Source organism: Amblyomma americanum, chromosome 4, assembly GCF_052857255.1.
Source record: "Amblyomma americanum isolate KBUSLIRL-KWMA chromosome 4, ASM5285725v1, whole genome shotgun sequence".
In the NCBI taxonomy this organism is placed as follows: Eukaryota; Metazoa; Arthropoda; class Arachnida; order Ixodida; family Ixodidae; genus Amblyomma; species Amblyomma americanum.
The window spans coordinates 20,508,019-20,524,647 of record NC_135500.1 but is presented as its reverse complement, the minus strand read 5'-3'; the positions used below and the strand labels follow the sequence as shown (position 1 = coordinate 20,524,647).

Here is a 16,629-nt window from a genome sequence, read left to right as displayed (position 1 = left end):
GGAGAAAAGAAAAAGGTATCGCGGTCGGGTGGCTGTTTCCGATGCGGAAGCTGGAGACATGTCGTGAACTGCCCATTTGGTCGTGAGAACCCAGCTGACAGACGAGAGAATCCACCGCGAGATGATAGGCTAACGGCACGCGTGTCCACCCGTGCCTTGCAATCCACGCGTCCAGCGCTCAGGTACATTAAAATCTGCTGTAGGGAAGCGGTTATTGGCGCTATTGTGGACTCCGGTGCAGATATCACCATAGTGCGCGAAAGCCTTCTATCTGAGGAGTTGGTATCCCCACATGGGACGATCGATCTCGTCTCCGCTTTTGGAGAGGAGGTAGAGGCAAAACTGGCAGTAGTTCCGTTGGCGCTGTGTCGTGGCGCTCCCCTGATCGAAAATGTGGACGATGCGACACCGGTGTTGTGTGCGCTCACCGACAAGCTCACACAAGCCGACTGTCTGACTTCCGCAGACGCATGGGAACAGCTGCACGACTCGGGCAAAACGGACAGTGAGGGTCTCGTGCAGGCGGTGGGAACTCTGTCGCCGCCGGCTGAAGACAGACCCGATAGATCAGGGCCAGACTTAGGCACCGAGCCCGTCCTGGCGTTCGCAGACGAAACCCTGCCCTAGCAGACAGTTGACAGTAATGAGGTCGAGCCATCACAGGCGGGCGGCACGGCTGAGCTTAGCGGGGCACAGAAGTTTCGCGTAGAGCAGCATGAGGATGAGACTGCGTCAGGCCTGGCAGAACGCCAAGCAAGGAAAGGCGGGCATGTCTATCGTAGTCGGAGATTTGTATCATAAAGACCAGGTGCTAGGCCAAGGGGTACAGCTCGAGATCGCGGCCGACATTGCGGAGCTAACGACTAGAAAACAGCCAGAGGCGTAATCGTCGCACTACAACAAGCACGCAATGGTAAAAACCTTTCGCGAAGGTGAGGCGGTCCTCGTCTTTGATGACAAGAGGCCAGGGAAAATGTACCCGAAGTGGCTAGGGCCGGCGGTGGTGACAAAAAGGTACCGCGAGCACTCGTACTATGTGCAGATGAGTGACGGTCGCCGCATGCTAGTACATGCGAATAAGCTACGCCCTTACGTCGGGAAGGTAGGTTCGGTGAGCGTCATATTTGATGACGACTGCGATTTTGCAGAAATCGAATATACCCCGCGCGCAAGCAACGTCCCGAAGGGCCGGGTAATGCCTACGCCAGATAAAACAAGCCACTTAGACGGGGATGCAGCGGAGCTGGTGCATGCCACGTTCGAGCAGATCCAGGCAATATTTGCGAACGAACCGTCGATCGCGCGCGTGGTCGAGCACAGCATAAAGCTCGCGGAAGGGGCAACTACAAGCCTCATCTACCCCCTGTAAAAGTCCTTTTGCACACCCGATCGTGTGTGTTCCCAAAAAAGGCGGGTCGGTACGTCTCTGCAAGACTACCGAGCGCTGAACGCGGTGACCGAGACGGACGCATTTCCTATGGTTTGCCCCCAGGAGCTGATCATGCGAGTCGAAGCCGCGAGGTTCATAACACTTCTGGACCTCAGGCGCGGCTATTGGCAGGTGCCACTCGCTCAGGATTCTCAGCTTCCGACAGCGTTCATCTCGCGCCTAGGTTAATTTGCCTGGCGGGTGATGCCTTTCGGTCTTAAGAACGCAGCGGCAACCTTCCAAAGGAACATGAACCAGTTGCTAGTCGGGCAGGAAGAATACGCTTGCGCCTATCTATACGATATCGCCGTATTCAGCCAATCTGTAGAAGCGCATATCCATCATTTAAAGCGAGTTTTTTGCACTCTGGAGGAGGTGGGCCTGCACGCTAGCTGGGAGAAATGCCAGGTAGCGATGCCTTCAATCCGCTACCTGGGGCATGTTGTCGGCTCAGGCCGGCATGGCCCAGCCAAAGAGAAAATTGAGGCCATCGAAGGAATTCAAGCCCCTAAGACAAAGAAATAATTGAGGAGCACCCTTAGGCTGTGCGGCTACTACCGTAGCTATGTTCCCAATTTTGCAGAAATCGCTCTGCCACTAACACGCCTGACAGGAAAAGGCGTGTAGAACAAAATACCGTGGTACGATGACGCGGACAAAGCCTTGAAAACCCTGAAGAAAGCTCTAAGCGAGGCGGTTTCACTGACCACTCCGCACCCGCGAAAGCCGTATATGCTTTTTACAGACGCGTCGGCAGTAGTAGCCGGTGCCTGTTTAGCTCAGCTTTCTGACAATGGCACTGAGGCGCCGATAGCGTTCGCCAGTCACAGGTTCGCACCATCGCAGATGCGGTGGGCGGCAATCGAGAGGGAGGCATTCGGGGTAATCTGGGCTTTAAAAAAGTCTGAGACGTGGGTGTTCGCCGCCCACCGTGACTGTCATCACTGACCACAATCCGCTCTCCTTTCTTACGAGCAGTGTGCCTCAAAGTGCAAAGCTTACGCGCTGGGCTCTTGCGCTCCAACGCTACAATGTTACCATTGAACATCGCAGAGTAGCCGACCACGCTAACGCAGATGCCTTGCCTAGAATACCCAAAGCTTGTTGGGATAGTGCACTGGCTGACGTCCCGCAGTGACCGCTGGGGATAGTGGACCAGAGAACTGTGTGCATGGACAACAAACTGTACTCGTTGTACTCAAGAAAGGCGCACGTCGATCGAACGAAAGTGTGGGATTTCTGTGCGTGTTTTTTTGTCTATATTTTGTGGACCTTAGTAGCATGTATCTGTGTGTGTGACGAAGGATCGCAGCATGCGGGCTCGCAGGCTCCGGTTGCTTGCTCGTGCAGAGATACTCAACCGTCACTTGCCGAACCCTTTTTGTTGTTTGTTGCCTCGGCTTATCTCTGAATAGATTAGCCGAGTCTTGGTGGGAAGGTGTAGGGTTCGGAGCGCTGTCGCATCTTTTTGTACATGTGTTGCGAATATTCCGCGAGAGGGCAGTGACCTAGGCTGCGCGTCCGGTTTTGTTTTATTTTGTTCTGGTGCACGCCGTTAGAAGGGGACTCATGCCTTTCTTGTTAGTCTCCCCATTCGCTCTTGCGGTTTTCGCCGCTCCGGACGGCGGGGCTATCTGCCGGCCTCGACCTTGGACCCTTGTCCCCTTGGCGAAGGATTGCGAGGCCACCTAGGGAGGAACTCAGGGGTAAGGGAAAACGCTGACATCAGTTCTGAGCTTTCCTATTCGTCAAAACTGATGAGCCGCAGTTAGCAGTTTATTTTTACGTGTGGAAAGGGGCGCGGGCATCTTCGGGGTGTACCGGCGAAGGGAGCCGCGCCCGTGTGCTTTCTGCTCTAGCTACTCCTAGCTGGCGGCGCTCGGGCTGGCCGAGTGCGGAGGGAGTGACCGTGGAGAGCTAGTGCAGGGCGCGCCAGTTTGACTGCTGGGACGCGGTGTCCCTAGCCTCACCAAATCGCTTCGCCTGCAAGTCATATCATCGAGAAGCGTTCAAGCGGTGCATCCAGTTTCTGGAAATCACCGGACCAACACCACCGGCAAACCTTTACTCCGGGTGACCTGGTGTTGAGACGCAATCACGTCCTGAACGACGCCAGTAAGAAATTCTCTGCTTCTCTGGCGCCGAAATGGACGGGCCCGTATGTAGTTCGGGAGAAACTTTCCTCTCTCGTCTACAGGCTGGCAGACTTGACGCTAAGACCGACCGGCGGACCGGTGCATGTCTGTGATCTCAAACCCTACATTGACAGAGGGAACGAGTGCCCGGTGGAGAACCCCCTCCCCCGCCAGCAGGCAGCCGCACCGAGAGGCAAGGCTCGACAACAGAGCCCAACGCCATGTTACAACTTGCACCCACGGCAGAACTAACTCTGGCCAACGCGCAGGGAGTAAGTTCTGCTTAATATGGACAGAACGCCCCTTCCATATTTCGCACTGTCGCTTCCAGAGTGAGCAAACGCTTTCTCTTCGGAAAAGACCGAGCGGGGTTAGATTAACTTAAACAAAAAAATTTTAAATGTAAAAATAACTAGAAAGAAAAGACAGCCTTGCAGCCGCAGGCCAGCCTTCGCAGCGAGCCAGCAGGAGAGCTGACGGACGCTGAGACGACCGTTGCTGCTTCGAACATCCAAAGCCGGGCCGTTCGGAGAACGGCCGCATTCCAGAACCAAGAGCCCGCGGTCACCACCGAACAACCAGGCCGAAAACAAATAGCTTCCGGTCGGCCACGGGACGAGCGAGCAAAAATTCGGGGAAGCCGGCGCCAGTGTCTTCCACAGTGAATGCTGCAGCAAAGAAGCCGCCTTGGAGTCTCCCGTTCCCCGCAGTGGAGGCTTCGCCCACGAAAGAAGCTTGGTACCCCGCTTGGCTGCCTCGCAAGCCCTCGGCGGCAGCGGGAAAATGGGTCGACGCGCCTTTGCCGGCACTGCCGAGAGCAAAAAGAAGGCGAGCCAGGAGCGAACTGTGCAACCAGCTGAATGGAGGCCTGCTGTACGCTGTGCAAACGGGTCAACACGGTGTGTAATTGCCCCGACTATGCCTGCCGCCGCCGCGTCCCGGGAAGACTGCCATGGCCGAGTGACCCTCTGAAGCGGGACCTGCGGTCATCGACGCCCTTCAGTGATTGGCTCCACGGGCGCCCATGGCGGTCGTCTGCACTTCCTTCCTGTCCTGGCGTCCACGGCCTTCGACGACGGCACTTGTGGCTGTGAGCTGAAACTTTCCTTAATTGGTTTTAAAGTTAAACAGTGTTTCGCCGGCCCCACTCGGTACAGCCCTCGGTGAACGCGGTCCTTCTTGGCCGTAGGGCAGTTTTAAGGAGGGGGATGTTATAATTGTTTTTTTGGGAAAGGAAATGGCGCAGTATCTGTCTCATATATCTGTGGACACCTGAACCGCGCCGTAAGGGAAGGGATAAAGGAGGGAGTGAAAGAAGAAAGGAAGAAGAGGTGCCGTAGTGGAGGTCTCCGGTATAATTTCGACCACCTGGGGATCTTTAACGTGCACTGACATCGCACAGCACACGGGCGCCTTAGCGTTTTTCCTCCATAAAAACGCAGCTGCAGCGGTCGGGTTCGAACCCGGGAACTCCAGATCAGTAGTCGAGCGCCCTAACCACTGAGCCACCGCGGCGGGTGGGGATGTGGGGATACACGCGTATCCCCTGTTTCATAGTAACGGCCGCGCGTAATTATCACGCGATGCTATGCGCGCGCCGTTCGGGAGGTTTGCGAGGTAGGGCATTCACGCCACCCCCGCTTCCTTTCGCACCCTCGCAGCGACACCACTGTGGAGACTTTCCCTCTTTCCCCTCTTAGCACGGAGAGATTTCCTCTCCACATCCCGGGAAAAGGCGCGGTCGCGCGGTTCTCCTGGGGCCCGCTTGTCTTCTGGCGGGAGCTGTGCACACGCGCAGACGCAGATCTGCCACGAAGACCGCTGCCGTTATCGCCCGACCACCGTGTGTGAACTGACCGCCGCGGGCCGCGAGCGAGGAGCCACGCGAGGGGAGCGGGACCTTCCTCCTCCACCATTTTGTGTGCGTTCCACCTTTTTGTGCACTTCACCCCCGTACGCGAGCGGAACACTCCCTCGTTGCGGCGGTTGCATTGTTGCTTGCTGCTAATATTGCTCGGGAGCAATAAACGCTCGTCCGAGTAGAATACTCGTGTTTGTCCCCTCTGGCCCGAACCCGCCGTGGTTGCGACTTACCGCACCGCGGGTTGGGGGTCACTGCTCTGACTGCTATGGCTGGCACGCTGGTGCTAGAGAGCGACTACTGCTTCTAGCCCTCTGAACGTTATTACAAGAATAACCCCCATAATATGAAGGCAGACTCAATAGGCTGGCGTCAATACCAGGAGACCCGGTACCGCTTCCGTAAACTTCTTTCGGAGCGTACACACAATCCCGGTGCTTCGCCAACATCGTCTGCAGTCTTAAGAGGACGCTGAGGGAAAATTCACGGTGGCCTGCGTCGATATATTACCGTGTTAAAGTGACAAATAGGGCATTTTGGTTGAAAACTAGGGTTTTGTTCACTAGGAAATGCCAAAAAAGCTACAAGCAGCTGTCGGCACCACCTGTCGATTTCACACTAAACTGTCGTTCATGGAGAGAGTTTTTGACGCAGATACGAGAGGCTAGGCTGCAACGCCATTCACTTGTAGATTGTGATCGAGGAGTCACTTTTGAAGTTGAATGATGAAACGCTTAACATGCCCTATCCAGTGCGCAGAGGCGGTGTTTAACCGATGACTGCAATTTACTGTTTCTTGCCACTCTGCGGTATGAGCTTGTCGCACAATGCATCCCAAATATCCTCTGAACGAACGATCCTCAGCGGGGCAGAGGTGCAGCGCGGCCGGTTCTCAACCCAAAAGGCGGCCGGTTCGCAACCCAAAAGGCGAGTCCCGTCCGACCACATTTTTTTCTTTTCGGCGAAAGTGCTGACGACTACGTCACGACCCTCTCGGCCAATGGTTCTTTTTCGTGACTCGCATGGACGCCAGCTGTTCTCGACAACGCGACCTCTGCTGCTATCGCACGAAAACTTGTCTTTCGTTTCCGCACACTCATCAAAACAGCCAGAAGTAGTTGATACAGTCTGTTTTGCCAAGATTAAGAATTGTATGCAGTTGATCCTCTCAGTACGAAAATTACCAAGGGTATCGAAAACATTTATCTAATGCCTGATCCCCTTTGCCTGCTGCATATTCCAGGGCACGCAGCTGGTATTCATTCTTTCACTGACGGCTGCAAACCTGAAGCTTACCGCGGCGCGTAAACCATGTTCTGATTGTTTACCGCTCAGTGCTGTTCTGCTCAAATTACCTCCAAAACTGAGCGACTGAAGGTACAAGGTAAAGATGCAAGTACAAATGCTGCCTAATTTCGTTGGCTTTTCCCCTATATAATGACACATAGTCAGGATTTAATAAAGCGGCCCGTGACGGTGGCTCAGTGGCTTTGGCATTCGGCTGTTGATTCCGAGGTCGCGGGTTCGATGCTGGCCTCGGCTGCCGTATGTTGGCAGACGCGAGCTACAAAAACGCCTGTGTGCAGTGTAATGTAAGTGCATGTTAAATAACCGCTGGAACTGGTCTAAAGTGATTCGGAGCCCTACACCACGGCGTCTCTCATGTTCTGAGTCACTGCTTTGTTCACAGAAATACAAATTTCTGCCTTGGAGTTTTCTGTTTTCCAGGGAAAATGAAGCCAACGCACTTTGGAACCACTTCTCGTTACCTCGAGCATTTTCCCCGATGTTCGAGACGGCTATCAGTGTCGTCCTTTCTCGAAATAGTCCACTGCCCTGTCTTTAGATGGAGCAGCCATTCTACCCATGGCCGCCGAGCGGAATCTACCTCAAAATATATCCAGTCTGTTTTTCGGAGCCTCCGTTTGTCTGAGTTCCGTCGCTGCTAAACAACAATACCAGACGGCTGAAGTTTGTAGCGTACAGTGCTATTCGATATGAACAGGGAAACTCGATGCTTTGTTAAAGAGAGTTCAGAAAACACCCTGCAGCATTCGATTCTTTTAGCATTGTAATTTCTGCTTTTTGGGGAGTTCAAACGTATACGCTGACTCACTTTCAGTGCGTGGTAGATCTGCAGGGGCAGCTTGGTCCTGTCGCTCAAGCGGGCTCTCTTGACGCCGGCGTTGACTTCCTCGGTCACGTCTCGTCCCAAAGTGCTGAACATGACCGCCTTGTCCCACAGCGTGGCGGCCTGGCCAGTGGCCCGCGTGCCCTGCAGTGCCGCGAGAACTTTTCAGCTGTGTTGGTGCTGCGTGTTTCTCCTTCTGTGTCGCACTGTAACAATTCATCACTGATCAAGACTAACCGATGCTGATCTCGAAATTGGCTCCCTTCGTTTGGGCAACTCACATCGCTGAGCCACAGGAAGTAGTTGTAGCGCTGCTGGAGCATCCAGAGAGGCACGTACTGCGTGGGGTCAGGGCTGTACATAAGGGCCAGCTTGGTGCCGATGTCCTGCAAAGAACAGCGGAGAGACTTTAACGTTCTACCCTCAGCTTCTGGTCTCCACAGTGTCGCCACTCAGCGCTCTTTTTCATTTAAACCCAGCATCAGGCCTAAGCGCCCGAGAGACCACAGAATAAGGGAATAAAAAAATGGGCGCTGCTTGTTCTATGCCCTCCGGACCGGCAAGCTCTCAACGTAACGATAAGCACCAGCGTAACGCCCTTCCAGAAATCCTCCATGGGTTCTACTTTATGCTTTTTAAAAAAGTACATCTTAGGGGTTGAATAATTACCTCTGCCGCTGCTGCTGTCGCTACTGCAAAAAATGGCGGGTCATTTGAAAAGACCCCAAGACACACCAAGAAAGTACAGGAATTTAATTCTTAACGTCTATGAAACAGCACGCGTATAAACACATGATAATTACTGCTGACCGACTTAGCAGAAAAAAATTTATAAATAATATAAAGGGCTGCAGGTCCCATTTCTGAACAATTCTCATTTTCACTCCTGTAAAATGAGAGAGAAATCGCAATGCATTTCTCTTTTGTTCAGGACTCAATACTCCGTTTTCCCGAAGAAGCCATTAATTAATGTTTTTCTTCCACTTTGTGAAAAGGAGTAGCCTGCTCTACAATAAGACACCAACGTATCTTTATGTACATGTCAATAAAAAAACTAATAAATTCATAGTACGTGTCACAGGCGACACATATGTAAAGATGCTGCAGACGGATTTGTATCTGAGCTCTGTGGCTGTTATCGAGAAAGAAAAAAGATAACTTAATCTTTATAAAGATACTTAATCTGTACAAAGTTAATCTGTATAAAGATAACAGCGAATCACTTTCTGATAAAGGGTGGCTATCATTAGCTGCGCATTTCACGCTGTTCACTGTTTGCAGTTGCACAGTTTTTTACCGCGTGTTCACACCCCGATTTCAGCTTTTTATCGCGTTTGCTAATGGTCCTTCCAGGATGGCTCTTTACACCTTCTCGATTTAAGACATCTTCATTTGTTTGCTGTTTCGATGTTTAAGCGGCGACGTTAACTACTTATCTCGTGACTGTGCAGCATTCCATGCTCTCGTCCGCACCTCTCATTTTCACCTATTCGTATGCCTGCAGGCTCAAATAAAGATCAGTCAGCCTCGTGCATCGTCTTCCGTACACGCATTCTCTCTCACAGATGGGAGCCAACCATTTTTCTATGCTAATCGAGAATTTTCATAATAGGCTTGGCAGATATTTTGCGACAACAAAGGGCTATTAAAGGGGCAGTCAGGACAAATAGACGTTGGCCTTGTCAAGACAGTACCGCATTCTTATTCCTTACGTCGACGCCAATATTTTGGCGTGGATCACAGAAGCTACGCCACACTCCATTCACATGAAAGCGGTGTCAGCCCTTCCTTTTCTGTACGGACGTGGAGGGTTCGAATGGAGATTCGAGAATATTTTTAAATGTTATTTTTGAGCCAATAAATGGGTCTCTGCTGCCAGATAGACGTCAAAACCGCAAGAAAGAACAATAACTGGATGGAGTTTTTTTAAAGTTAATTAATGAGTAAAATAGAAACGACAGTTCCTCTCAGCACTTGCACCTGCAGATGCATATCCAGGATTTGCCATTCATCGTTAGGGAGAAAAAAAAGCCCATCGCAAATACCCTGCAGTAGGCGTCGAAGGCGACACGCATGAAGGACAGGCTCAACGGGGACGTCGCTCCAGGCAGCACCTCCCTGAAAAACGAATGTCGTCGCCACTGAGGGTGACAGTAAAGGGGGCCAGGCAAGTGTGAACAGTAAATTTTGCAGGGAAGAAAATACTGACAGGGTGTTTACCAACGTGTAAAGGAATATGCAGTCATAGCTCTCTGCGCTGCGCATTTAATACTGTTCATACATTATTTATTTGTCGTTTTCGCTGGTGGAGTGCGCTTGACGTCGCGATGCTGTCACTCGTTAAGTCATTCTGTTCAGAGCCCTCAGCGTGGTACGTTTCCATGGCTATAGTGGGAGGGACGCCATTCAAGACACCAGTAAGCGCGCACCGGGCAGAACCGCGAATAGTGCCCTTAATAGCTGTTTGTGTAGGACATGCGACCTGCTTTTCAAAGCATCGAGGCCACTGAACTCAGATGTGCGTGAAATAATTTAGCTATAAGTGAGAAGTGATGCTTGTTTGTTGAGTCCATGACATGTTGGCTGAGACGGTAAAACAGCGCGTAACAAGACGGGACCGAGGAGCACGCGCCGACACAAGCGCTCATCGTGTGTTGCTTCTTCGTACCGTCTTGATATGCGCTGTTTTACCACCAGCTGAGCTATAGCCTGCAGACACGCAGTTCCGTTGGTAAACGGAGCTCTTCATAGTGCATTATGCTCTTGTATTGGAATAAAGCCTCCTTGGCAGCCACATCACGCAGCGCAGCCAGACTGATAACAGCCTGCAGAAGCATTTAGGCCCCTAAAATTATTTTTTTGTAATGTTTGTTAGCCCCCGAAGCCACATGCTAGCGGCGTTGAACATGAATAAAGAAACATCACATTGCATTGGCCGTAGCAACGAAATGTTGCGCGGTGACATAAGCCAACCATCAAAAAGCTACCAGGCGTCACCGGTTGTCCTGGTCAAGGACGAAAATTTTACAAATCACTTTAGCGGCAGGTTCGATCGCTTAAAATAAATAAACATATAAGATGTCTACTCCTCCCACATATCGACTATACACACTGCAGCGATTGTGCAACGTCAGGTACTCCTCGTCGATGGATCCAAAGCGCGACAGCAGGCGTATTGAAGCCGACGAGAGAGACTGCGAGAAGACTGTAATACCTTGCGGCTTTTTAGAATTCAAGGTCATTCCATTTGGACTTTGCACCACACCCGCACTGTTTCAACGGGTCGTGGACACGATGCTGGCAAGCCTTGCGTGGCAAACGTCTGTCGTTTATCTCTATAATGTCGTGGTATTCGCAGCAGAATTTAACGAATGCCTATAAGGCGTCTGTGTGAAGTGTTTGAAGCCATCAAATCTCGTGGACTTGTATCAAAACAACAAAATGCGGGTTCGCCAAAGAAAACTTGTTTCTCGGCCACGTTACCCGTAAGGACGGAGTGCGGCTCGATTCAGCAGAGACGGCCATTATCGCACAATTACCACAGCCTGGCGACAAAGAAGTTGTCTGCATATATATCAAAATACGCTCAGAATAACGTTATTTTGAAGCGAAAGCCTTTAATGGCTCATGCTCGCGTCCGTCCGTCCGCTACGCTCAACTCGATAAGAAAAAAGAATCTTTGTGCACGATGGGCTTCGAACCACGCCATTCGGTTCCTCAGCTGAGCGTGGTAACGACTACGCTACTTCCTGACAACTCATATGTAGTTCCCCTTCTCTAGGATTCTACAGAAAGGCGTCATTATCATACGGATGCTTCCCAAACGCCCTCAGTACTCTCAGTACCAGCAATTCCTCGCAACAGCAACGCTCGGACCCTGCCTCAGCGCTTCATTCGGCACCCGAAAAGTTGCTGATGCGCAAATTGTCTGTCTTTGAAACATATAACTGTGATGACCCCCATAATGCGCAGGTCCACACGGGACGGAGAGGCAAAGAGACACCGTATGGCTCAGTTTAAACAAAGAGGTATATTCAATAATTACACATGATTAAGGTTATCCATCAGAGGCTGGGGCGTCCGAGCTTACGTGCCGACGACTTCATGGGGGCGATGGAGTGGCTCCGGAGTTGGGCTCGAGCGGTTGCTGGCAGAAGCTGCACGCCGTCGGGTTTCTCGCTGAAGGCCCTCTTCGCGAACGATGTCGTCCTGAGCGTGTATGCAGTAGAATTTCAATAGTCGTCCGTTTCTTCGAGGATGGTTCACAAACCCTTCCTCTAGTGTCGTTCGGCTTGGAAGATGAACAGGAGGCGAGCTTGTAGATGATGACAGCAGATCATAATTTTACAACATACATATACAGAGAGTTAAACTGGAAAAAGCAGAACTGAATTTACAAAAGAACAAACTTTGCACTACTTTACTCATCGACCGGGCAGGTTAGTGCCTAAGTAGCATCACATTACATGCTAAGCATGGAGCCCCAGCTCAGACTGGACTGCATCCGTTTACATGCGCTTTTAAGCACTTGATTAACAAAGGACTAAGGGCGGTCATTTCCAGTGGCCCGCCCAAAGCATCAATTCTCCAATCCAAAATAACATGCGAGATGGGGACCACCCCTTGGGTTGGGCTTAGCCTCGAACCCAGAGTCTGTTAACAATACAAACTAAATAAACAACAAAAACGCCACCACTCTCTCTCAAGTGAGAGTATACACAGGCTCTCTCTTCGGAGCTAATTCACTAGCGCCTGTCTTTCCACATTCTTGGCGAGTACTGCCTGTCCGCCATGACAGGTGTCCGTCACGGCCCTTCTGGGAATGCGCTTTTGTTCACGAGGCACGGCGGGAAGCTGTGGGTGCCTTCCCGGCGATAGCCCACGTCGAAAGGGGAAGGAGGGAAAGAATGTTGTCTTCGCGGTAGCGCATAGCGTCGGCTGTGGTACGGCGCGCTCTGGCCCGCTGACAGCTCCCTTGTCCTGGAATGTGCCCGGAAATTGGGGAGGATAAAGCCTGTTTCCCCGCGGCGGCGGCGGCGGGTCCAGTTGTTCTGGTCGTCACTCAAAGAGCATGGCTGGGTAATTGATGATGCCGCTGTCACGGCGGCGGGCCCCTTCGTCTACGCCGCGCCGTCGAACGTGGATCCTCGTAGCACACACAAAGAAATACCTGGGTTTCCGTCTACGCCGCGCCGTCGAACAATGTACCTCGTAACACAAGGTATGTCACATAACGATATCCTCGCGCAAAACATCGCACCGAACAAGATCAATTTTCTTTCGGTACCAGCAAGCCTTTGGAAAGAAATTGTACGGTAAACAATAGACGAGCCGAAAGCTGGGAACTTCGGGTTTTCTCGCACCCTTCGCCGAACTCCGGACAAATAATATTGGTGCCGCACACCAGCTGAAGGCGCAAGGTAGATATAAAATGGTAGCTAGGTTTCCATAGACGACCTATTCTTCCAAGCATACCGCGCTCTGCCACGGACACTACGGTGCAGCAGCCAGCGTTGACATGAGTGGGCCACGAAACGGGCTATCAGCGGCACGACGGACACCACGCCCATGCAACGGACACTACGGTGCTGCAGCCCGTGTCACCCCAAGCAGGCCCTGAAACGGGCTACCAACGACACGATAGACACGGCGCCCCTGCCACGAACACTATGGTGCAGCAGCCAGTCTCGACACGAGCGGGCCATGAAATGGTCTATGAGCGACACGACCGACACCGCGCCCATTGAACGGACACTGCGGTGCAGCTGCCAGTGTCGACAGGAGCAGGCCCCGAAACGGGCTCCCTACAATACGACGGACACCGCAACCCTACAACAGACACTACGGTGCCGCAGCCCGCGTCGCCCCAAACGGGCCACGAAACGGGTTACCAACGACACGACGGACACCGCGCCCCTGCCACGGACACTACGGTTCAGCAGCCAGTGTCGACTCGAGCGGGCCACGAAACGGGCTCCCTACAACACGACGGACCCCGCGACCCTGCAGAAGACACTATGGTGCAGCAGCCCGTGTTGCCCCAAGCGGGCCACGAAACCGGCTACCAACGACACTAGGGCCACCGCGCCGCTGCCACGGACACTACGGTGCAGCAGCCAGTGTCAACTCGAGCGGGCCACGAAACGGGCTCCCTAAAACACGAGGGACCCCGCGACCCTACAGCAGACACTACGGTGCAGCCGCACGTGTCACCCCAAGCGGGTCACGAAACGGGCTACCAAAGACACGACGGACAACGCGCCCCTGCAACGGACACTACGGTGGAGCAGCCAAGGTCGAACGAGAGAGCCACGAAACAGGCTACCTACGACACGACGGACACCGCATCCCTGCAACCGACACTACGGCGCAGCAGCCCGTGTCACCCCAAGCAGGCCACAAAACTGGTACCAACGACACGACGGACACCGTGCCCCTGCCACGGACACTACGATGCAGCAGCCCATGTCGTCACGGTCGGGCCACGAAACGGCCTACCGCTGACACGACGGACACCGCGCCTCTCCCACGGACACTACTGTGCAGCAGCCAGTGCCGACACCAGCGGGCCACGAAACGGGCTACCAGCGACACGACGGACAACGCGCCCCTGCAATGGACACCACGGTGCAGCATTCCGTGTCTCCCCAAGCAGGCCATGAAACGGCTTACCAACGACATGACGGACACCGCGCGCCTGCCATGGACACCACTGTTCAGCAGCCCGTGACGACACCAGCAGGCCATGAAACGGCCTACCAAGGACAGCACGGACACCGCGCCCATGCAACGGACACTACGGTGCTGCAGCCCATGTCACCCCTAGCAGGCCATGAAACGGGCTACCAACGACACGATGGACACGGCGCCCCTGCCACGAACACTACGGTACAGAAGCCAGTGTCGACAAGAGCAGGCAACGAAACGCGCTCAATAAAACACGACGGCCACCACGCCACTGCCACGGACATTACGGTGCAGCAGCCTGTGTCGACACGGGCGGACCATGAAGCGGGCTCCTTGCAACACGACGGACCCCGCGACCCTACCGCAGACAACGATTCAGCAACCCGTGTCACCCCAAGCGGTCCACGAAACTGGCTACCAACGACACGACGGAAACCGCGCCCCTGCCACGGACCCTACGGTGCTGCAGCAAGTGTCGACACGAGCAGGCCCCGAAACAGGCTCCCTACAACATGACGGACCCCGCGACCCTACCACAGACACTACGGTGCAGCATCCCGTGTCACCCCAAACTGGCCACGAAACGGGCCACCATCGACTAGACGCATACGCGCCCGTGCCACGGACACTAGGATGCAGCAGCTGGTTTCGCCGCAAGCGGGCCATGAAACGGGCTCCTTACAACACTACGGACCCCGCGACCCTACAGGAGACTCTACGGTGCAGCTGCCCGTGTCGCCCCAAGCGGGTCACGAAACAGGCTACCAACGACACTACGGCCACCACGCCCCTGCCACGGACACTACGGTGCAGCAGCCAGTGTCGACTCGAGGGGGCCACGAAACGGGCTCCCTACAACACGACGTACCCCGCGACCCTGCAGCAGACGCTACGGTGCAGCAGCCCGTGTCGCCCCGAGCGTGCCACGAAACGAGCTACCAACGACACGACAGACACCGCGCCCCTGCAACGGACACTACGGTGGAGCAGCCAGGGTCGAAGGAGCGAGCCACAAAACAGGCTACCTACGACACAACGGACACCGCATCCCTGCAACGGACACTACGGCGCAGCAGCCCGAGTCACCCCAAGCAGGCCACAAAACGGGTACCAACGACACGACGAACACCGCGCCGCTGCCACGGACACTACGGTGCAGCAGCCAGTGACGACGCGATCGGGCCACGAAATGGGCTACCAACGACACGACGGACACTGCGCCTCTCCCACGGACACTACTGTGCAGCAGCCAGTGCCGACACCAGCGGGCCACGAAACGGGCTACCAGCAACACGACGGACACCGCACCCCTGCAACGGAAACTACGGCGCAGCATCCCTTGTCACCCCAAGCAGGCCATGAAACGGGCTACCAACAACACGACGGTCACCCCACCCCTGCAACGGACACTACGGCGCAGCAGCCCATGTCACCCCAAGCAGGCCACGAAACGGACTCCCAACGGCAAGACGGACAATGCTTTCCTGCAACGGACACTACGGCGCAGCAGCCCGTGTCACCCCAAGCAGGCCACGAAACGGGCTACCAAAGACACGACGGACACCGCGCCCCTGCAACGGACACTACGGCGCAGCAACCCGCGTCACCCCAAGCAGGCCACGAAACGGGCTAGCAACGACACGACGGACACCGCTTTCCTGCAACGGACACAACGGCGCAGCAGCCCGTCTCACCCAAAGCAGGCCACGAAACGGGCTACCAACGACACGACGGACCCCACACCCCTGCAACGACACTACGGCGCAGCAGCCCGTGTCAACCCAAGCAGGCCAAGAAACGGGCTACGAACGACACGACGGACACCGCACCCCTGCAACGGACAGACCGTGTCACCCCAAGCAGGCCACGAAACTGGCTACCGACGACACGACGGACACCGTACCCCTGCAAAGGACACTACGGCGCAGCAGCCCGTGTCACCCCAAACAGGCCACGAGACGGGCTACCAACGCCACGACGGACACCGCGCCCCTGCAACGGACACTACGGCGCAGTAGCCCGTGTCACCCCAAGCAGGCCACGAAACCGGATACCAACGACACGACGGACACCGCATCCCTGCAACGGACAATACGGTGCAGCAGCCCGTGTCACCCCAGGCAGGCCACGATACGGGCTACCAACGACCCGACGGACACCGCGCCCCTCCCACGGAGGCTATGATGCAGCAGCCAGTTTCGACAATAAGCGGGCCAAGAAGCGGGCTACCAACGGCATGACGGACACCGCACCCCTGCAACAGACACTACGTGCAGCATCCCGTGTCACCCCAAGCAGGCCATGAAACGTGCTACCAACGACCCGACGGACACCGCGGCCCTGCAACGGACACTACGGCGCAGCAGCCCGTGTCACCCCAAGCAGG

The 16,629-nt window shown here is 54.4% G+C and overlaps 1 protein-coding gene across 14 annotated transcripts in view; it reads right to left on the bottom strand.

Annotated features, from left to right (window-relative positions):
* Window positions 1-16,629, bottom strand: part of LOC144127822 (rifampicin phosphotransferase-like) — a 685,750-nt gene that overhangs the window by 292,714 nt on the left and 376,407 nt on the right. For all 14 annotated transcript variants that reach the window (XR_013313574.1, XR_013313577.1, XR_013313576.1 and 11 more), the window contains 3 exons: window positions 9,602-9,674; window positions 7,838-7,942; window positions 7,542-7,700 (listed from right to left, as the gene is read on the bottom strand). Coding sequence is in view for 6 of the 14 variants with exons in the window: in XM_077660767.1 (XP_077516893.1) it covers window positions 7,542-7,700; window positions 7,838-7,942; window positions 9,602-9,674 (337 nt within the window). In the remaining 8 variants the exon portion in view is untranslated. The remainder of the gene's footprint in view (window positions 1-7,541; window positions 7,701-7,837; window positions 7,943-9,601; window positions 9,675-16,629) is intronic.